The sequence below is a fragment of the Eleutherodactylus coqui genome, chromosome 2 (genome assembly GCF_035609145.1).
Source record: "Eleutherodactylus coqui strain aEleCoq1 chromosome 2, aEleCoq1.hap1, whole genome shotgun sequence".
Taxonomy (NCBI): Eukaryota; Metazoa; Chordata; class Amphibia; order Anura; family Eleutherodactylidae; genus Eleutherodactylus; species Eleutherodactylus coqui.
The window spans coordinates 342,081,114-342,104,850 of NC_089838.1; the positions used below are offsets into that span (position 1 = coordinate 342,081,114).

Here is a 23,737-nt window from a genome sequence, read left to right on the forward strand (position 1 = left end):
GCTGCGATTTTAACACATTAACCAAATCACTTCTATCCGCCGCCTTAGCGGGATCCATCAGATTTACCTCATCACCACCGGCTGTTGAGCATCCCACCTCCTGCCCCGCAGGCGGGCCCACGCCCCCTGATGATCCACAGGACACTGAAAAAACACATCTTTTTGATCCACCTTGCTCAACAGCGATTTTAACACATTAACCAAATCCCTTCCATCCGCCGCCTTAGCGGGATCCATCACATTTTTCCACGCATTTAAATAGTTAGACTCACCGGCTTGGCCGACCTCCGGCGATGCCAAGGGCGTGGTCCTTGCCGGCCTTCCTCCTGGGCTCCTGCCCCTGTCGGGCGAGGACTGCCGAACACTCGCGTGCGGAGCCTCTTGAGCCCTCCTTCCTTGTTCTGTTCCAAGGTGGCCCAGCTCCGGCCATTCTTGCGAAAAATCCCACCCCGTGCGGCGTATTGAATCCCTGCTTGTATGAGTCATTGGCGATAACGCTGGTTGGCGGTAGGCTTCCGTTTGGTGCCGTTGCACCGGACCGATGTACCTGTCGCCCTCATTCTCACTGCTTGCCCTAACCCTACCTCTACTGGCCTCAGAGACTAGCCTACCTTGCTCACTATCCCGCTTGCGCTGGTATCGCTCTCTCCTCGCTCTCTCCCTCTGCCTGCGCTTAGCGCCCTGACCCTGCCTATTGCTGCTGCCGCGGCTGACGTTACTGTAAGACGACTCTCCCCCCGCCGGGGAGAGGGCCCGCATGAAACGCGGGTTAACATAGCAGCGCCTATGGGAGCTTTGGGCCCTAATGTCTGGCTGCTGCGAGTGGATGATCCTGCGCCCCCCTTGGTTGCTGTGCCCGCTATGGGGGGATATATGGTAAAAGGCGGAAAGGGGGGGGGGGGGGCGCTGATGGGACGGACTGCTAGTACCCTGCGTGAAAAGGGGGTCGCTGGAGCAAAGGACCTGGGCTCTTACAGGGGTGCTGTCCGAAAACATGCTCCCGCTATCCTCCGTTATATACCCTCTACCCCCGTCGCTGCCATGCATGCTTGCTGATCTACAGCCGATGCTGCTTGACGTGCTAGTGGCCGCGCTATACTGTCCCCCCTCCTTCTAAGCTGCGGCTATATCCTATAGAGCCCTGGCCCCTGGCCGCTTTCCTCGCCAGCGCTCTATTCCCCTCCCCCCTCGCCTCTACCTGTAGCTGTTGGCTAGTGCCGCCGCCATCTTCGGTGTGTCTGGAGCCGTGCTGTCCGCTTCCTCTTGCTTCCCTCCTTCCTCTTTGTACATCCACAATGCTGGAAATGTCTGTCGTGCGCCCAGCCGCACGCTGATTCGCCGAGCCAGAGCATGCCCTAGCAGCTGCTGTGCCTCTTCCTCTCTCCCGTGGACCACCGGCTGGTGGTGACCGCTCCTCAGCTGTCGTGCGCCTGGGTGCGCGCTGATCTGCCGGGCCGGAGCATGCCCGTGATGCTGCCGTGCGTCCTCCTCCTTGCCGCGGACTGACGGTTGGTAGTGACCGCGCTTCGGCTGTCCTGCGCCTTGCCCTGCGCTGCTCAGCCAGACCGGAGGATGCCCGCGATGCTGCCGGATGTCCTCCTCCTTGCCGCGGACTACCGGTTGGCGGTGACCGCCCGTCCCCTGCGGGCGTTCCTCCCTCTGCGTGGTTTGAAGTTGGCGCCATTTTCCTCCCGGCGCGCTCTGCTCCCCGCAGCCTTTCGCCTCCCCGACTGTTCTTCCGGCCGCCTCTCTTTGCGGCGGGACTCGGACTGAGTCTCGCCGGGGGGTTCTTTCTTCTCCTCGGGCGGCCTCGCCCGGCATCCCCCTCTTGTACTGCTCCTCCCCTGGTTGCTGGCTCCCGTGCCGCCGGCTCCGTTGGCATCCCGGACTCCGATCCCGAGCAACAACTAGCGAGCAGCTCCTCAAGCCACCCGGTGCCGTCCTGCTGTACCGCTTGCTGGATCCTCTCCCGTAGGTCTTCCATCTTGGGGCTTCTCCTTTCCGACGGCGTGACCGCTCTTTCTCCTTCTTCCTGCTTGCCGCTCCTGACCCGCTCGCTGCACCCTTTCTGTAAGCCTCTCCTGCTCTTCGGCTCCTCTTATTCCACAGTCTGTCTTCTTTGCTTTCTTTCGCCTTATTTGCACTGTAGGTCTTCTCCGCTCCAGATCTCTCCTTCTCCTCGTGTCTTCTTCTCTAGTCTCCTTCCGCTCCCCTCCCTCTTCACTTCCTGTCCTAGACTCCTCCCACCCTGCTGCGGTCGCTTTTTAACCCTTTCTATCCCAGTCCCCAGTCATATGCCGTTTCCTTATCTCTTCCACTGCATGCTAGACAAACTACCGTCTCACAGAGCAGGGGACTGTTCTACTGGACTCATTCCAGACTGTAAATTGCCCAAAACTCGCATATACAGCCTAACCGCACCTGAGAGACAGTCCGTAAAGGGTTATATTCAGGACAGTCTAAAGTGAGGACACATCCGTCCCTCAGATTCTCCGTTAGCTGCTGGATTTTCTTTGTTAAGGTGAAGAATGGTTGTCTGCGACCCTGTCTGGACTTCAGAGAGCTCAACAAGATCACTAAGTGTAATCCGTACCCGATGCCTCTCATCTCTGATCTGTTTGCTCAGTTGAATGGGGCCAACTGGTTTTCCAAGTTGGATCTACGAGGGGCATATAACTTGATTTGGATGAAGGAGGGGGATGAATGGAAAACTGCATTTAACACCCCAGAGAGAGTTTGGTGATGCCGTTTGGGTTAACTAATGTGCCTGCAGTTTTTCAGTCTTTCATTAATGAGGTCCTGTATGAATTTATTGGCCGCTTTGTCCTTGTATATCTTGACGATATTTCAGTCTTTTCCTTGGATTTTGAGACACAAATGTGTTTTTTTTCTGCTCAGGAGATCGCCTTTCTGGGACACATTATTACTAGAGATGAGCGAACGTACTCGTCCGAGCTTGATATTCGTTCGAGTATTAGCGTGTTCGAGATGCTCGTTACTCGTGACGAGCACCACGCGATGTTCGAGTTACTTTCACTTTCATCTCTGAGACGTTAGCGCGCTTTTCTGGCCAATAGAAAGACAGGGAAGGCATTACAACTTCCCCCTGCGACGTTCCAGCCCTATACCACCCCCCTGCAGTGAGTGGCTGGCGAGATCAGGTGTCACCCGAGTATATAAATCGGCCCCTCCCGCGGCTCGCCTCAGATGCCTTCTGACAGAGATCAGGGACAGTGCTGCTGGTGCCGGAGCTGCTATAGGGAGAGTGTTAGGAGTATTTTTGGCTACAAGAACCCCAACGGTCCTTCTTAGGGCCACATCTAACCGTGTGCAGTACTGTGGAGGCTGCTTTTTGCAGTGTTGCACTTTTTTTTTTTTTTGTATATCGGCCGTGCAGAGCATTGCGTCCTGCAGTAATTATACATAGTCCAGGGCCAGTAGTGGTGAGGCAGGGACAGAAGACATATTTATTGAATATAGGCAGTGGGCCTTTCCAAAAACATTTGGGGAAAAAAATCTATGTGGGCTGCCTGTGACTGTCCTCAGTGTACTGGGTCTGTGCTGGGGGTAGTTGTCCTCCTAATTCATACGCAGCCAGCTAAGTGTTACAGCAGGCTTGCGCAAAATTATTTCCTGGCTTTGTGTTGGCTGTTACATCACCGCTGTATTCCAGTCCACAGTGCAACAGTCTGCAGTTATTTTACATACTCCAGGGCCAGTAGTGGTGACGCAGGGACAGAAGACATATACAGTGTATATAGGCAGTGGGCCTTTCCAAAAACATTTGGGGAAAAAAATCTATTTGGGCTGCCTGTGACTGTCCTCAGTGTTCTGGGTCTGTGCTGGGTGTAGTTGTCCTCCTAATTCATACGCAGCCAGCTAAGTGTTACAGCAGGCTTGCGCAAAATTATTTCCTGGCGTTCCGTAAGCGAAGTCAGCCTCCAACCACAGGCCAATAAGCGGCACATTTAATTACAGCGTTCTGTTTCTGCATTACTGGTAATACACCATGCTGAGGGGTAGGGGTAGGCCTAGAGGACATGGACGCGGAGGCCCAAGTCAGGGTGTGGGCACAGGCCGAGCTCCTGATCCTGGTGTATCGCAGCCGACTGCTGCGGGATTAGGAGAGAGGCACGTTTCTGGCGTCCCCACATTCATCTCACAATTAATGGGTCCACGCGGTAGACCTTTATTAGAAAATGAGCAGTGTGAGCAGGTCCTGTCGTGGATGGCAGAAAGTGCATCCAGCAATCTATCGTCCACCCAGAGTTTTGCGCCGTCCACTGCTGCAACTCAGAATCCTCTGGCTGCTGCTCCTCCTTCCTCCCAGCCTCCTCACTCCATTACAATGACACATTCTGAGGAGCAGGCAGACTCCCAGGAACTGTTCCCAGGCCCCTGCCCAGAATGGCCAGCAATGGTTCCTCTCCCACCAGAGGAGTTTGCCCAACCTTTTGAAAGTTCCCGGGGTCTGGGGGATGAGGCTGGGGACTTCCGGCAACTGTCTCAAGAGCTTTCAGTGGGTGAGGAGGCCGAAGACGATGAGACACAGTTGTCTATCACTCAGGTAGTAGTAATTGGAGTAAGTCCGAGGGAGGAGCGCACAGAGGATTCGGAGGAAGAGCAGCAGGACGATGAGATGACTGACCCCACCTGGTTTGCTACGCCTACTGAGGACAGGTCTTCAGAGGGGGAGGCAAGGGCAGCAGCAGGGCAGGTTGCAAGAGGCAGTGCGGTGGCCAGGGGTAGAGGCAGGGCCAGACCGAATAATCCACCAACTGTTTCCCAAAGCGCCCCCTCGCACCATGCCACCCTGCAGAGGCCGAGGTGCTCAAAGGTCTGGCAGTTTTTCACTGAGAGTGCAGACGACCGACGAACAGTGTGCAACCTTTGTCGCGCCAAGATCAGCCGGGGAGCCACCACCACCAGCCTCACCACCACCAGCATGCGCAGACATATGATGACCAAGCACCCGACAAGGTGGGACGAAGGCCGTTCACCGCCTCCGGTTTGCACCGCTGCCTCTCCCCCTGTGCCCCAACCTGCCACTGAGATCCAACCCCCCTCTCAGGGCACAGGCACTACCGTCTCCTGGCCTGCACCCACACCTTCACCTCCGCTGTCCTCGGCCCCATCCACCAATGTCTGTCAGCGCACCGTCCAGCCGTCGCTAGCGCAAGTGTTGGAGCGCAAGCGCAAGTACGCCGCCACGCACCCGCACGCTCAAGCGTTAAACGTGCACATAGCCAAATTATTTATCAGCCTGGAGATGCTGCCGTATAGGGTTGTGGAAACGGAGTCTTTCAAAAGCATGATGGCGGCGGCGGCCCCGCGCTACTCAGTTCCCAGTCGCCACTACTTTTCCCGATGTGCCGTCCCAGCCCTGCACGACCACGTCTCCCGCAACATTGTACGCGCCCTCACCAACACGGTTACTGGCAAGGTCCACTTAACAACGGACACGTGGACAAGCACAGGCTGGCAGGGCCACTATATCTCCCTGACGGCACATTGGGTGAATTTAGTGGAGGCTGGGACAGAGTCAGAGCCTGGGACCGCTCACGTCCTACCCACCCCCAGAATTGCGGGCCCCAGCTCGGTGGTGGTATCTGCGGCGGTGTATGCTTCCTCCACTAAACCACCCTCCTCCTCGTCCTCCTCCTATGCAACCTCTGTCTCGCAATCAAGATGTGTCAGCAGCAGGACGTCGCCAGCAGTCGGTGTCGCGCGGCGTGGCAGCACAGCGGTGGGCAAGCGTCAGCAGGCCGCGCTGAAACTACTCAGCTTAGGAGATAAGAGGCACACGGCCCACGAACTGCTGCAGGGTCTGACAGAGCAGACCGACCGCTGGCTTGCGCCGCTGAGCCTCCAACCGGGCATGGTCGTGTGTGACAATGGCCGTAACCTGGTGGCGGCTCTGCAGCTCGGCAGCCTCACGCACGTGCCATGCCTGGCCCACATCTTTAATTTGGTGGTTCAGCGCTTTCTGAAAAGCTACCCACGCTTGTCAGACCTGCTCAGAAAGGTGCGCCGGCTCTGCGCACAATTCCGCAAGTCCCACACGGACGCTGCCACCCTGCGCACCCTGCAACATCAGTTTCATCTGCCAGTGCACCGACTGCTGTGCGACATGCCCACACGGTGGAACTCTACGCTCCACATGTTGGCCAGGCTCTATGAGCAGCGTAGAGCTATAGTGGAATACCAACTCCAACATGGGCGGCGCAGTGGGAGTCAGCCTCCTCAATTCTTTACAGAAGAGTGGGCCTGGTTGGCAGCCATCTGCCAGGTCCTTGGAAACTTTGAGGAATCTACCCAGATGGTGAGCGGCGATGCTGCAATCATTAGCGTCACCATTCCTCTGCTATGCCTCTTGAGAAGTTCCCTGCAAAGCATAAAGGCAGACGCTTTGCGCTCGGAAACAGAGCCGGGGGAAGACAGTATGTCGCTGGATAGTCAGAGCACCCTCCTGTCTATATCTCAGCGCGTTGAGGAGGAGGAGGAGGAGCATGAGGAGGAGGGGGAAGAGACAGCTTGGCCCACTGCTGAGGGTACCCATGTTGCTTACCTGTCATCCTTTCAGCGTGTATGGCCTGAGGAGGAGGAGGAGGATCCTGAAAGTGATCTTCCTAGTGAGGACAGCCATGTGTTGCGTACAGGTACCCTGGCACACATGGCTGACTTCATGTTAGGATGCCTTTCTCGTGACCCTCGCGTTACATGCATTCTGTCCACTACGGATTACTGGGTGTACACACTGCTCGACCCACGGTATAAGGAGAACCTTTCCACTCTCATACCCGAAGAGGAAAGGGGTTCGAGAGTGATGCTATACCACAGGACCCTGGCGGACAAACTGATGGTAAAATTCCCATACGACAGCGCTAGTGGCTGAAGGCGCAGTTCCGAGGGCCAGGTAGCAGGGGCGCAGAGATCAGGCAGCATGTACAGCACAGGCAGGGGAACACTCTCTAAGGCCTTTGACAGCTTTCTGGCTCCCCAGCAAGACTGTGTCACCACTCCCCAGTCAAGGCTGAGTCGGCGGGAGCACTGTAAAAGTATGGTGAGGGAGTACATAGCCGATCGCACGACCGTCCTCGGTGACGCCTCTGCCCCCTACAACTACTGGGTGTCGAAGCTGGACACGTGGCCTGAACTCGCACTGTATGCCCTGGAGGTGCTTGCTTGTCCTGCGGCTAGCGTCTTGTCAGAGAGGGTGTTTAGTGCGGCTGGGGGAATCATCACAGATAAGCGTAGCCGCTTGTCAACCGACAGTGCCGACAGGCTAACACTCATCAAGATGAACAAAGCCTGGATTTCCCCAGACTTCTCTTCTCCACCAGCGGACAGCAGCGATACCTAAGCAATACGTAGGCTGCACCCGCGGATGGAAGCATCGTTCTCTATCACCATCAAAAACGGGGACATTTCTGCTTCATCAATCTGTGTATAATATTCATCCTCCTCCTCCTGCTCCTCCTCCTGAAACCTCACGTAATCACGCCGAACGGGCAATTTTTCTTAGGCCCACAAGGCTCAGTCATATAATTTTTGTAAACAATTTTTATACGTTTCAATTCTCATTAAAGCGTTGAAACTTTCACCTCAACCAATTTTTATTTTAACTGGGCTGCCTCCTGGCCTAGTTACCAATTAAGCCACATTAACCAAAGCCATTAATGGGTTTCACCTGCCCTCTTGGTTGGGCATGGGCAATTTTTCTGATGTACATTAGTACTGTTGGTACACCAATTTTTTGGGGCCCTCGCCTACAGTGTAATCCAATTATTTTTTTGCCCACCTGCATAAAAGCTGACGTTACATCAGCTGTGTTGGGCACTGCAATGGGATATATTTATGTACCGCCAGTGGGTTCCAGGGAGCCACCCATGCCGTGGGTCCACACGGAGTTGTAACTATATGTGTCCACTTCTAAAGAGCCCCAGTCTGACTGGGGCATGCAGTGTGGGCCGAAGCCCACTTGCATTAAACATGACATTACTACCTCAGCTGTGATGGGCACTGCAATGGGATACATTTATGTACAGCCGGTGGGTTCCAGGGAGCCACCCATGCTGTGGGTGCACACGGAATTCCCATTGCGGAGTTGTACCTGCCTGTGACTATTTATAAAAAACCGCGGTCTGACTGGGGCATGCAGACACCTTGACAGAATGAATAGTGTGTGGCACATAGGTTCCCCATTGCTATGCCCACGTGTGCAGCTCCTGATGGCGGTGGCACAGGATTATATTTCTCATTGCTTCTGTACAGCATTGTGGGCTATCGCCCCGCCCCTTTTAAAGAGGGTCGCTGCCTAGCCGTGCCAACCCTCTGCAGTGTGTGCCTGCGGTTCCTCCTCATGGCAGACGCACTTATAAATAGACATGAGGGTGGTGTGGCATGAGGGCAGCTGAAGGCTGCGCAGGGACAATTTGGTGTGCGCTGTGGACACTGGGTAGTGCAGGGGGGGGGGGGGGTTGGGCAGCATGTAACCCAGGAGAAGTGGCAGCGGAGTGTCATGCAGGCAGTGATTGTGCTTTGTTGGAGGTAGTGTGGTGCTTAGCTAAGGTATGCATTGCTAATGAGGGCTTTTCAGAAGTAAAAGTTGTTGGGGGGGGCCCACTCTTGCCGCTATTGTGGCTTAATAGTGGGACCTGGGAACTTGAGTTGCAGCCCAACATGTAGCCCCTCGCTTGCCCTATCCGTTGCTGTGTCGTTCCCATCACTTTCTTGAATTGCCTCGATTTTCACAAATGGAAACCTTAGCGAGCATCGGCGAAATACAAAAATGCTCGGGTCGCCCATTGACTTCAATGGGGTTCGTTACTCGAAACGAACCCTCAAGCATTGCGATAATTTCGTCCCGAGTAACGAGCACCCGAGCATTTTGGTGCTCGCTCATCTCTAATTATTATCCCAAGAGGTTCAGGACGGACCCGGAGAAGGTCCAGGCAGTACGAGACTGGGTGTTACCCGAGAATGTGAAGGCACTCCAGAGGTTTTTGGGGTTCGCAAATTATTCAAATTTTATCAAAGGATTTTTGGTTTTGGTTAAACCCTTGACAGATATGACTAGGAAGGGCAGTGTTTCTTCTAAATGGTCCCCAAGGCGTTACAATCCTTTCAGGCGTTTAAGGAATGATTTGCAACGGCTCCGGTTTTAGTGCAACTGATCTTCTTTTGTAATTATGGTTTCCACCCGTGCTTTGGTCCCTTTTCCAAGGAAGTATCGGAGGTGCCTTAGGACAATGAGTTCTCCTCTAACATCGAGAAGGTCTGGGAAGAGATTCAGAAGAATCTTCAGAAGATAGCTAAAAATTGGTTGGCGGATAACAGACGTTCGAAAGGGACTAACTTCTTGGTGGGGGACTTGGATTGGTTGTCTACTGGGAACATAAAAACAATCATTCAGGTTGGGTCCATGATTTATTGGTCTTTAATCCGGTGTCTTGTCGTTTAGAGATTACTAGTTCAATGAGAATCCATTATGTGTTTCATAAATCTCTGTTGAAAAAGTTTGTGGACTCTGGCAATGATTCATCACCGCCGGCCCCGGTTGTGGTGGATGCAGATGTTCATTTTGAGGTAGGTTGCATAGTGGACTCTCGCCTAGTTGGAAGATCTCTTCAGTATTTGGTGCATTGGTATTGCTATGGTCCTCAGGAGAGGAGCTGGGTACTGGCAGCGGACGTCCATGCGGACCGATTAGTTAGAAATTTTCACAGGCTGAATCCTAAGCGACCTGGTCCTAAGGGTCCTGGGGCCCCTTCTGAAAGGGGAGGTACTGTTGCAGCAGTGCTGGGACCACTGCCGGGTTGACGGAGTCCACTGCGGGTCTTAGACATGGTTCTGTACCCTCTAGCTCAGTAGGTGTGACGCAGTGTGCTCACATCTGTGGGTGATTAGCTGAATATTTAGCTGGGATGGATAGGAAGCTGCGGTGCTGTGTCTTGTCAGTTGCTCGCTGTCTGAGCTGGCAGTTAGTGGCTCCAGTGGTCATCATGGTGTCCACTGCTCCTTATTCTGGACGGCTCTGTGTGCTGCAGCTTATTCTACTAACGCTAAGTGCTGGGTTTTATTTTGTTTTGTACTTTATCAGTTCGGCCAAGTAGGGTTACTTAGGTCCCAGGAACGAGTGCAGGCCCGCATCTATCGATGCGATCAGTCTGCCGTGTCGGGCAGAACCCTCTCCCTCATTCGTTACGGGTTTAGGGAAAGACTTCCCGTTTATTCTTTGTGAGTTTGTTTTGGTCACCCTGAAATATAAGAGGAGACTGTGAATTATAACTGTCTGTCTTGCCTTGCAGGGGGCGGGGTTGACTCATAGCTCCCTTCTGTGTCACCCTGCAGGGGGCGGGCTGGCTCATAGCTCCCTTCTGTATCGCCCTGCAGGGGGCAGGGCTGGCTCATAGCTCCCTTCTGTCTGTATTGCCCTGCAGGGGGCGGGGCTGCCTCATAGCTCCCTTCTGTGTCACCCTGCAGGGGGCCGTGTTAGATCATGGCTCCTTTGTCTTAGTTTCACATGTATATCCATGTAGTATGTTTCAGGGCATTTTCTACTTGCAGTCGGGGTAATGTACTCAGCCAGGTATCATCCAATGCAAATCCACAACTGAATCCTGCAGGAGGAGAAGCAGACGTCACATGATGGAATATGAGAGGTTAATTATCTGCCCCCTATAGCATCTCTGATCAGTCCCTCTGCTGATGATAACTAGTATCTAGCAGACATAGTTATCCTCTATTCGGGGGCGTAACCCTCCCTCACCTCCTGCCCCAAAGCAGGTGGTCTCTCGGAGGGGCAGCCCAGCCCCAGAAGTGGGAGGGACTATACTGGTTTGTTTATGCCCCTGCTTAGTCACCGAGTCCCAGCAGTAATTGTGAGCTCTTGTGCCACATGAATATGTATGATACCAACCAATCACAAGGTCCGGCTTCGCTATCTGTAGGATGTGTTAAGGCCGTATGTGGACCCGGACGTGTATCCCCCCACACGCTTCTGTCATTGTCGACATATGTCAGGTCGGAGATACGGGTGGTTATCATGTTGGGTCCGGGTGGCTCTAAACACCCATCCCCTCCTCACACCTTCTTGTGGATCATGAAGTTCTCCTGCTCCTGCCCTGGCTGACCCGCACCCCACAGGCAAACAGACCTAATCATTAACCCTTTTGGGACCCACCAATTGCTTGTATGTTTTAAACACCAGCTGAACTGACGAAGGGGTTATCCTTCCCGAAACACATTTTCATAAGCTGATCACGTATTAAATAAAAGGAGAAGTTTCCCAAACCTTTGGTCACTTCCTATTGGCTTTAACCTGGAGTGTTGCGCCTTCTCCGCTGCCAGTTTTTTAGTTCTTTTCTCGTAGTCAGTAGGTGACTACTGACCTCTCCCCCATGGGGTCTGGGGGAGTGTCATCATTACTAATCGGGCCACTATGAGGGTCACTATTACTACTGGGGCCACCATGGGGGTCACTATTACTACTAGGGCCACTATAGGGGTCCCTATTACTACTGGGGTCATTATGGGGGACAGTATTACTATTGGGGTTAGTAAAAAGGGTCACTAGTACTACTGGGGCCAGTATGGGGGATATAATTATTACTAGGGTCATTAAGGGGGGGTCACTATTACTACTGGGGGCACTATTAGCACTAGGGCCAATATTGGGGGCAGTATTACTATTGGGGCCACTAAGGGAGACACTTACTATTGGGGCCACTATTATTCTGTCCCTTCAGACAAGTCACATTAGTTCAGACATGTGTTAGATATGTTGTGTATTGGCGCGTTCAAAGCCTGTAAAATAAGTATTATGGGGTGTGGGGGTATGTGGGGGGGTTACCATTTCACACTTCACCTCAGGCAGCATAAAGGCTTAGGGCACCTCTGGTTGTGGGGCATGACAACAATATGGCCACCCAATAACTCCTTAGGCTGCAGCTCTCAGGATCTCATAGCAGAATCCAGGTTAGGTAGAAATAGCAAAAAGGTTTTTATTCTGACTCCATAAACCTGTTAGACATGCGACGTTTCGACCCAAGCGGTCTTTGTCAAGCATACTGGCATGGTCTAAGCACACCCGCATATATACACACAAGTAATACCATCTTTAGCACCCGCCCTCATCTCATATTGCCTCTGCATTGGCCTATGGATCCTCAGTCAGGTGTATCCATCCAGGTAACTTCAATCATAGAAGTCGATGTAACAGGTGTGCCAGCCGCATGTCCACATAAGGAAACTGCCAAACATCCATATCCCGGCGCCGCGCGGCATCTTGCCCAACGGAGCATGCGCGGGAGTTGTACAATCTTGTGGGATTCCCATAGGGACATGATAGTCTAACAAACATGTCATAGAGATGATGTCTACATCTGCGCATGCACGGGAATGGCGCAGGTGCTAGGGCCCTCCTCTGATCGGGTCAATCTGCCTTATCACTGCGGAATCCATATGCCGAGTGTGTAGATACGCCAATACAGATGAGACTTCACACAAATACCGCACACATCAGTACAACGGGCCAATCCTTATATATGTGGATTGTAATGCCGAAACACTGGGTAGGTGGTAAAAGCTTAACAGCCGGCCACATATAGAAGATTATTGGAACCCAATGAAACTTATAACACAACTGTCTGAGCTTATGATCCAAGAAAACCTTATTCTATTGGCTCACCACAAAGTAGATGACCTTCCATGATGGCACAGAAGGTTTAAAAGAATGGTGACCAAGTCTGTAGTATAGCGGGTATCAAGGCTGGAATAGAAAACGCAACGAAGAATAATGGTGGCTTGTTAAATACTGCGAGCCACACAATAAGGTTATCTTGGATCATAAACGGAGACGGTTGTGTTATATGCTTATCAAGAAGGGCGGGTGCTAAAGATGGTATTACTTGTGTGTATATATGCGGGTGTGCTTAGACCATGCCAGTATGCTTGACAAAGACCGCTTGGGTCGAAACGTCGCATGTCTAACAGGTTTATGGAGTCAGAATAAAAACCTTTTTGCTATTTCTACCTAACCTGGAGATCCCGAGAGCCGCAGCCTAAGGAGTTATTGGGTGTACCATTTAAGACCGAGGGGAGCAGGCACCTCACTTGTATTCCTTCCCCACCTGAGTGGCTAGAATTGGTGTGCCCTGGCTATCACTATTTGACAACAATATGGCCACATCACAGCTCTCAATATCACTCGGGGTCACTGACTGCATGGCGATACATCCAGACAATCTTCAGAACCGCCATTACAATTTAGCTGGATTGCTGTTAGCTCTCAGGCGGCAGAACCTCACATCTCATTGCTGCCCTCTGCTGGTGGCCAGACAGAAGTGGGAGCAGTCTTAACATTCAAACTTACAGAATGACCCACATTTCCGAGAATGCAAGGGGCAGAGAACAGTGCACTATGCGGGCTCAGCTGGGCTGCTGTGCAGTAAAGGATTTCAGGGCCGTGCGCTCACCCAGAAGAGCCGGACATTGTGATATTCTCGTCCAGCTTCAATGATGTGGATTTTCAGCGATTGCTTCTTAAGGATATTCAATTCTGGAACTAAAGAAGGGCAAATAGTATAGTGGGAGGGACTAGACTGGTCTGTGTACACCCCTGCTTAGTCTAAAGAAGGGCAAATAGTATAGTGGGAGGGACTAGACTGGTCTGTGTACACCCCTGCTTAGTCTAAAGAAGGGCAAATAGTATAGCGGGAGGGACTAGACTAGTCTGTGTACACCCCTGCTTAGTCTAAAGAAGGGCAAATAGTATAGCGGGAGGGACTAGACTGGTCTGTGTACACCCCTGCTTAGTCTAAAGAAGGGCAAATAGTATAGTGGGAGGGACTAGACGGGTCTGTGTACACCCCTGGTTAGTCTACGAACAGGCAGACCAAGAGGAGCAAAGATCTGACATGGACACCATATTGTATTCTGCACACCCAAATACTGGGGGGGGAAAGGCGGGGGGGGGGGTGTTGCTGCCAGAGACTCCCATCCCAATGTGATATCCCCTGAAGTTCTCACCTCCCCCCATAATAAGTGCACCTCTGGGATATCCCATATCGGTGTACACGGTGGTGTATCCTCCTACTCATAGTGTTGCGGAACGAGTCCGGAGAGGACATAGTAGACGGTGAGCGAGTAGGTCAGGAGGGCGGCTATTGGGTTGCTTAAGCTCAGGTCCCGGCAGTTATAATACTCCTTCCAGGACACTAGAGGGCAAAACGGTGTGGTCAGTCAGCTTTCTCTTGATTGGTCGGTGGAGGACATTGGTGGAAGATCTGCTCTACGGTCTATATTACGACAACGCTATTTGGTACTTCACCATTTCTAGGATTACTTCTTACTTCCTTGGTGGTTCTTGGGAGCTGAGGGGGCTCACAGTACATTATACACGGATCGGGGGCCACTTACAAAGTCACCTACACAGTGAGCTCTTCAACCTTCCTTTAGGCTGCTGCCTCGGGAGAAGGTCTCTGTCTGTCAGCAGCGGCTCTCCTCTGCCTTCTGGAATATACAAGTGTTGGTTAGTTACAGCACCCCCGCTGGTCAGTGTGTGGTAAGACGGGTCATGATGTACATACCCTCCAGGGTCCAAGTCCAGCTCTTCCGCTGCAGGCTGTTGGTGTGGTAGTGGATGCTCTCCACCATCCAGAACCCACCTGACAGATCCCGACTCCTCAGAAAGATCTCCTTGTTGAATAAACGACTCGTCACCTCTGAGGAGGAAATAAGATGAGACAATTAGCAGGACAACGGCAGGAGGAGGACGATGGGGGGGATAGAAGGGGGACGATATGGGGGGACGACGGAGGGTAGAGGGAACGCTATGGGAGGGATAGAAGGGGGACGCTATGGGAGGGATAGAAGGGGGACGATATGGGAGGGATAGAGGGGGGACGACGAGGGGAGGGGGGTAGAGGGGGGACGATATGGGGGGGATAGAAGGGGGGCGATATAGGGGGGATAGAAGGAAGACGATATGGGGGTTGATAGAAGGGAGACGATATGGGGGATAGAAGGGAGATTATATGGTGGGATAGAAGGGGGATGACAGGGGGGATACAAGTGGGACGATATGGGGGGATAGAAGGGGGACGATATGGGGGGATAAAAGGGGGTTTATAGGCGGTGGATAGAAGGGGGACGATGGGGGTGGGTACAAGGGGGACAATGGAGGGGGGATAGAAGGGGGATGATGGGGGGGTAATAGAAGGGTGACGATGGCTGGAGCATGATGGCAGTGGGATAAGGGTAAGAGGACAGTGGAAGTAAAGCGATGGCAGGGGAAAATGGTCGGAGGACTGGAGGGTTATGATGGCAGGGATGGGTGATGGTAGAGTTGGAAGGGACCTCCAGGGCCATCGAGTCAAACCCCCTGCTCAACGCAGGATTCACTAAATCATCCCAGACAGATGTCTGTCTGGCCCCTGAAGACTTCCATTGAAGGAGAACTCTCCACCTCCTGTGGCAACCTGTTCCAGTCATTGATCCCCCTCACTGTCTAATATCTAATCTGTGTCTCCTCCCTTTCAGTTTCATCCCATTGCTTCTAGTCTTTTCTTGTACAGATGAGAATAGGGCTGATCCCTCTGCACTGTGACAGCCCTTCAGATATTTGTAGACAGCTATTAAGTCTCCTCTCAGCCTTCTCTTCTGCTAAATATTCCCAGATCCTTCACCTGTTCCTCATAGGACATGATTTGCAGACCGCTCACCATCTTGGTAACTCTTCTCTGAACTTGCTTCAGTTTGTCTATGTCTTTTTTAAAGTGGGGTGCCCAGAACTGGACCCAGTATTCCAGATGAGGTCTGACTAAGGAAGAGTAGAGGGGGATGATGACCTCACATGATCTAGACTCTATGCTTCTCTTAATACATACCAGAATTCTGTTTGCCTTTTTGGCTGCTGCATCACATTGTTGATTCATGTTCAGTCTATGATCTATTAGTATACCCAAGTCTTTTTCACATGTGCTGCTGCTTAGCCCGATTCCTCCCATTCTGTATGTGCTTTCTTCATTTTTCTTGCCCAGATGTAGGACTCTGCATTTCTCCTTGTTAAATACCATTCTGTTAGTCGCCGACCACTGTGCAAGCTTTTCTAGATCTTTTTGAATACTCTTACTCTCTTTCCTAGTGTTAGCTATTCACCCTAGCTTTGTGTCATCAGCACATTTGATCAGTTTCCCACAATTCCCTCCTCCAGATCATTTATAAAAATGTTGGCCAACACTGGGCCTAGGACAGAGCCTTGTGGTTCCCATTTGATACATTCTTCCACTTGGATGTGCAGCCATTTATGACCACTCTTTGAGTACAATCACTCAGCTAATTGTGGATCCACCTAACAGTTGCCTTGTTAATCCCAGATTTGGTCATTTTTTCGATAAGTATGGAGTATGGTATGAGATACTTTGTCAAATGCTTTACTAAGGTCAAGATATACTATATCCATCGCATTTCCCTGATCAATTCAGTCGGTGATTCTGTCATAGAAGGAAATTAAATTAGTCTGGCATGACTTGTTTGTTACAAACCCATGCTGGCTCTGGTTAATTACTCCATTCTCATCCAAGTACTGGCATACATGCTGTTTAATAATTTGTACAAAGATCTTTCCCGGTATAGAAGTCAGGCTCACAGGCCTGTAGTTTCCTGGATCCACCTTTTCCCCTTTTTTGAAGATAGGGACAACATTTGCCGTTCTCCAATCTTCTGGGACTTCTCCTGTTCTCCAGGAATTCTCACAGATTATGGTGAGTGGTTCAGCAATTACCTCCACTGCTTCCTTTAGTATCCTAGGATGTAATTCATCTGGACCTTGAGACTTGGATTCATGTACGTTAGCTAAGTGTTCCCTCACCATCTCTCTGCTTACAGATAGCCTGCATTCTCTTATTCCCCCAATAGCACAGGGACGATCAGTTGATGGGAGAAGTAAGAGATAGTGGTGGCGGATGATGGAAGGACGATGATAAAGGGGGATGGGAGGGTTATAATGGCAGGAAGAGGATGGTGAGGGGGATGATGGCAGGGATGGACGATGGTAGAGGAGGATAATGGGAGAAATCCGAGGTAGTGTCAGAGGATGGTAGTAAGGGGGGATGATGGTAGGAGGACGGAAGGGTTATAATGGCAAGAAGAGGATGGTGAGGGGGATGATGGTGGGGGATAAGGATGGTACTGAGGAGGTGCAGAGTCTGGTCATCTCCAGCCTGTAGCAAGACTACAATTTTTATGATGATTGTCAGGCCCATGCTGGTTAGCCACAAGAGGCGCCATGTTGGAGAGTAACAGAGTTTTCGGAGGCACTCACCCTCCATAAAGCAGAAGGGAAGGTGGTCGGCCAGCGGCTCCTCGTACAGCATGAGCTGCTTCAACCGCTGACACCAGAACCTGTGGCTGATATCTGAGGGGCATTTCTTCCAGTCCCGCACCTTACAGCGCTCCGAATAGTAGAGAACCATGTCACACACAACGCTGCCAACAGAGGGTGCCAGTTACCAACAAGATGGCTATCTACCTGAGGAAGGGGTCCAGACTACAGGCACCTCCGTTATAATAGCTGCAGCACCCTTGGCCTGCGAGGAGTTAATGTCCCATGTAGGACAGGCTGCTCCAAGGGTGTATAATTAGGGGGGCCGGGACGCATGCCAGACCCCTCTTCCTCCTCATCTAGATGAGTGAATGTCTTGCAGATGTCTCTAGTATGTAATCATGTGGCCTCCCGGGGCCTGCGGGACGTGTGTAATGCACCCAAAATATATGACCCTACGACCGTGTGTGTATATATGTACACATAGACATACATATACACAAAGTATACACGCATACACACATATATATATACTGTGGGAGAGCCAGCTCAGGTAGAGCGCGGGGTGTGAACAGCAGTCAGAGACCAAGACAGGCATTTATACTCCATACAGGCTTGGCCTGTGTTTATTAAAAAGCACAAAGCAAACAAAACACAGCCTTAGGCCCCCCGCACACAGGCGGAAATTCCGCGGTGGGATTTCCCGCAGAATTTCCGCCTGTGGAAGCTGCCATAGGATTGCATTAGAAAATGCAATCCTAGGCAGACGGCCGCAGAAAACAAACCACGGCATGCTCGAGCCCCGCACAGAAATATCACTCCTTGGACGCCGGCTCCGGACTGCGCCGGCTGCCCGGCAACGGCACCTCAAAGAGTCGGGGCCGCGGGAGCAGGTGAGTGCCGCGCTGGTCTCTGCAGACGCTCGGGTCGGGTCCCGCTGCAAGAATAGTTGCAGCCGGATCCGGCCCGGCCGTCTGCAGGCGGCCTTAGCTTCAGGCATAAACCAAAAATCCTGCTTCTCCAGCACTTACTATACAGAGTTCCTCCCTGTCTATATGTACGGCTTGCTGCAGCCCCACGAAAAAAACGCACAATAGCAAAGTTGAGTATTTCCCTGGGTCGGCCTTCCCCTGTCTGCAACTTTACAGACTTTTAGGGACTGGGTAATTACCCAGCCTCTACACCTGAGGAGCTTGCCTCCCCATAGTAAGACCTGGAGAGGACGGGGTGGAATGGACAGCCCCACTACCAAGCCTGCCATCCATTCCAAAAAAAACCAGGCCCAACACAGCATGCATGCATGCACACACATATACACAAATACAGTATACACGCACGCACACACACATATATATAGTATACACACCTGCACACACATATTTGCCCCAGGGGGCACATTTCTATCACAGAGCACTCCGGATATCTAGATTATTACAAGGCAAAGCTGAATAGGCTATAATAGGATTTGGCCTCTAAGAGGTGCCATGCCATTATCATATATGGAGGATATTTTCAGGTCATCATATAGAAATGCAATTAATCCGGCCACTAGGGGGCACTATATGCTTCCATTCATTTTGACCCGCTTCTATGCATCGGTTATCACAAAGCAGGGCATTTTTATACTGAACGCCCCTCCCCCACTGTAACGTTGTCATTTTGTACCATGCCATCTTTCCCCCGTGACCCTCCGGTCTCTGGTCCTCGCCTTACTAAGGAGTTAGCGTGGCCTCGAATGTCCATTTCTTGCACACGTGGCAGCAGCACACTGTCTGGGTGGAAAAGATGAAGTTGGCGCTCAGTGCCTAGTCTCTCATCGGCGTCTTGTGCACTCCGACCCCCAAGGAGGAAAGGATCTTCCCAAGGAACCTGCAAGAAGCGGAGCGATGAGGAGCAGCATCAGAGCGGTCCCCGCACCCCTACCTACAAGTTAGCGGAGGTTACATATGACACAGGCCAGCCCCCGACTACCTGTACCCAGACGCTTCTCCGATGGCCACTGTCTTGGGACGCCACGCTTGCCCGTTGTCCATGGGTAGTGCCATGCAGTGGCACAGCAGGTGGTATGCTCTCAGTATGCACATGTACTCCACCTTGTTATTGTTGCACTTGGTGTGCATCAGAAAGTCAATGCCGATCACGGCGCCCGCCTCTTCGGCCACCATCAGCAGGTGCTGGATATGGCGCACGTCATCTGAGGGCACTAAATTCAATCACAAACGGAGAGCTGATAGGTCAGTCTGTAGCAACGCGTGGCGCCATTTTTGCAGTATTATATCTCTGGTGCCAATGTCGCCATCAGTCTTTTCTTCCCGGTTGATGAGGTTGATGTACTTCATCAGGTCTTGGAAGTGCAGGGCATTGTCCATATTGAAGCTGTCCGTGCAGCACGGCGCATCGTTCTACAAGACGTGGAGGAACCAGCAGGTGGCGTCCTGCAGCTGAGCTCTGATCTCCATCTCCTGCTGGGGGGGGGGGGGGGGGGCTCGCCAGGCGGTCCAGTATGCTGGCATATTCCATCATGTATCGCCGATACCAGCTGAACAGAAGCTCAGAATATTCTAGCAGGGGTCACGGTAGCCAGAGACAAACTCCATCGCTGGCCCAGAAAAGAGATCAGAGGGTTCTGTAAAGGCCCAGATACATTACTCGTGGCCCGACAACCCTGACCGCCAACATGTCTAACCCATGGCTGTCCATCTCAAAGTGCATGTACAGTCTGTGGCATTAAACCAGGACATGACCCAATGGGCATCGAGAACTGGGGCACCAACCTATAGACACCAGGGACTGGGACATAGACCAATGGACACCAGGGACCTGGGCATTAATCATTGGACACCAAGACCTGGGGCACTAACAAATGACCACCATTGACTGAGACACTAATCTATAGACACCAAGGATTAATACACTAACCAATGGATATTGGAGATTAGGACACTAACCTACAGACACCAGGGACTGGAACACTGACCAATGGACACTGTGGACTGAGACAAAAACCAATGGACACCGAGAACTGAGACACTAACCTAAAGACACCAGGGACTGGAACACTGACCAATGGACACTGGGGACTTGGGGACTGCCCACTGGACAACAAGGATTAAGACACTAACCTACAGACACCAGGGACTGGAACACTGACCAATAGACACCAAGGACTGGAACACTGACCAATGGATATTGGAGATTAGGACACTAACCTACAGACACCAGGGACTGGAACACTGACCAATGGACACCAAGGACTGGAACACTGACCAATGGATATTGGAGATTAGGACACTAACCTACAGACACCAGGGACTGGAACACTAACCAATGGGCACCAAGGACTGGAACACTGACCAATGGGCACCAAGGACTGGAATACTGACCAATGGATATTGGAGATTAGGACACTAACCTACAGACACCAGGGACTGGAACACTGACCAATGGGCACCAAGGACTGAAACACTTACCAATGGGCACCAAGGACTGGAACACTGACCAATGGATATTGGAGATTAGGACACTAACCTACAGACACCAGGGACTGGAACACTAACCAATGGGCACCAAGGACTGGAACACTGACCAATGGATATTGGAGATTAGGACACTAACCTACAGACACCAGGTTCTGGAACACTAACCAATGGGCACCAAGTACTGGAACACTGACCAATGGACACCAAGGACTGGAACACTGACCAATGGATATTGGAGATTAGGACACTAACCTACAGACACCAGGGACTGGAACACTAAGCAATGAATACCAAGGACTGGAACATTGACCAATGAATACCAAGGACTGGAACACTGACCAATGGATATTGGAGATTAGGACACTAACCTACAGACACCAGGGACTGGAACACTGACCAATGGACACTGTGGACTGAGACAAAAACCAATGGACACCGAGAACTGAGACACTAACCTAAAGACACCAGGGACTGGAACACTGACCAATGGACACTGGGGACTTGGGGACTGCCCACTGGACAACAAGGATTAAGACACTAACCTACAGACACCAGGGACTGGAACACTGACCAATAGACACCAAGGACTGGAACACTGACCAATGGATATTGGAGATTAGGACACTAACCTACAGACACCAGGGACTGGAACACTGACCAATGGACACCAAGGACTGGAACACTGACCAATGGATATTGGAGATTAGGACACTAACCTACAGACACCAGGGACTGGAACACTAACCAATGGGCACCAAGGACTGGAACACTGACCAATGGGCACCAAGGACTGGAATACTGACCAATGGATATTGGAGATTAGGACACTAACCTACAGACACCAGGGACTGGAACACTGACCAATGGGCACCAAGGACTGAAACACTTACCAATGGGCACCAAGGACTGGAACACTGACCAATGGATATTGGAGATTAGGACACTAACCTACAGACACCAGGGACTGGAACACTAACCAATGGGCACCAAGGACTGGAACACTGACCAATGGATATTGGAGATTAGGACACTAACCTACAGACACCAGGTTCTGGAACACTAACCAATGGGCACCAAGTACTGGAACACTGACCAATGGACACCAAGGACTGGAACACTGACCAATGGATATTGGAGATTAGGACACTAACCTACAGACACCAGGGACTGGAACACTAACCAATGAATACCAAGGACTGGAACATTGACCAATGAATACCAAGGACTGGAACACTGACCAATGGATATTGGAAATTAGGACACTAACCTACAGACACCAGGGACTGGACCACTGACCAATGGGCAGAAAGGACTGGAACACTGACCAATGGGCACCAAGGACTGGAACACTGACCAATGGGCACCAAGGACTGGAACACTGACCAATGGACACCAAGGACAGAGATGCTAACCAAATGTAAAAATTTGCGTCAGCAGCACCAATATGGACCCCGGTCTGGGTCGGGCTAATAGATGCAACAGCCAAAGTACTCCGGAGACCGAATCTGACTCTTGAAAAATGTCTATAAATATGAAAAAAGACTCCGTCAGCATGCAGGGTGCACGGCCATTGGAAACGTATGCCCCATCACATACGGAATGGCGACCTTTTGCCCATATTGGCGTTTCTCAAGCTTGAGACCAAGAAGAAGAGGCCGGGCACCCCGTGTCACCACACAGACGGGGCACATTAATACTGCCTGAAAGAAAAACTGTCCTTGTTGCCCATCGCAGCCAATCACAGCGCAGCTTTTACTTCACCCCAGCAGAGTACAACATGAGAGCTGCGCTGTGATTGGTCAATATGGAAACAAAGACTGTTTTTCTTTTAGGCAGTGTCATAAATCTTCCCCAGAGTCTTCAACGACGCAGAAGTACAGTGCAGCTTGCGGCAGCGCGAGCTGCCCGTCTCTGCATGCTTGCAGGGCTTGGGACGTGGCACCACCGTGGCAGTACATCTGATGCGTCCAGGATATAATGTACCCGTGGTGGACATCCGTCACTACTTACTCGTATCGCTGCGGCTCTCCTCGTCGTGTCACTGACTGTTACGGTTTGGCCGTTGGTCACCGTGCAGGCGGATATAAGTGAGGCTGCCATATTATAATATATATATTATATCACTGCCACCTCTATAATAAATGTACATACTATACACCGTGCCAGCTGCAGAGCAATACAGACGTGCACTGGCCAGTATGTGGGGGTACCTGGGGTAGGTAGGGGGCAGGATCAGTGTATACGGCAGTATGTGGGGGTATCTAGGGAAGATAGGGGGTAGGGTCAGTGTATATGGGGGTACCTGGGGTAGGTAGGAGGCAGGATCAGTGTATACGGCAGTATGTGGGAGTATCTAGGGAAGATAGGGGGTAGGATCAGTGTTTGGGGCAGTATGTGGGGGTACCTGGGGTAGGTAGGAGGCAGGATCAGTGTATACGGCAGTATGTGGGGGTACCTGGGGTAAGTAGGGGGCAGGATCAGTGTATACGGCAGTATGTGGGGGTATCTAGGGAAGATAGGAGGTAGGATCAGTGTATACGGCAGTATGTGGGGGTATCTAGGGAAGATAGGAGGTAGGATCAGTGTTTGGGACAGTATGTGGGGGTACCTGGGGTAGGTAGGAGACATGATCAGTGTATACGGCAGTATGTGGGGGTATCTAGGGAAGATAGGGGGTATCTAGGGAAGATAGGGGGTAGGATCAGTGTTTGGGACAGCATGTGGAGGTACCTGGGGAAGATAGGAGGTAGGATCAGAGTATACGGCAGTATGTGGGGGTACTGGGGGTAGGTAGGAGGCAGGATCAGTGCATACAGAAGTATGTGGGGGGTATCTGGGGTAGGTAGGAGGTAGGATTAGTGTTTGGGGGAGTACGTGGGGTACCTAGGGTAGGTGGGATTAGTGTATACAGCAGTATGTGGGGGTGTCTGGG

The 23,737-nt window shown here is 51.7% G+C and overlaps 1 protein-coding gene across 1 annotated transcript in view; it reads right to left on the reverse strand.

Moving 5' to 3' along the window:
• Positions 1-19,923, reverse strand: part of ZMYND15 (zinc finger MYND-type containing 15) — a 42,400-nt gene extending 22,477 nt beyond the window's left edge. Inside the window, 13 exon segments of the mRNA XM_066589729.1 lie at positions 9,359-9,386; positions 10,564-10,622; positions 10,922-10,994; positions 10,996-11,064; positions 13,479-13,567; positions 14,079-14,219; positions 14,434-14,514; positions 14,592-14,726; positions 17,327-17,490; positions 19,040-19,195; positions 19,298-19,800; positions 19,802-19,893; positions 19,896-19,923. Coding sequence (XP_066445826.1) covers positions 9,359-9,386; positions 10,564-10,622; positions 10,922-10,994; positions 10,996-11,064; positions 13,479-13,567; positions 14,079-14,219; positions 14,434-14,514; positions 14,592-14,726; positions 17,327-17,490; positions 19,040-19,195; positions 19,298-19,800; positions 19,802-19,893; positions 19,896-19,923 — 1,618 coding nt within the window.
• Between the last annotated feature and the right edge of the window lie 3,814 nt (positions 19,924-23,737).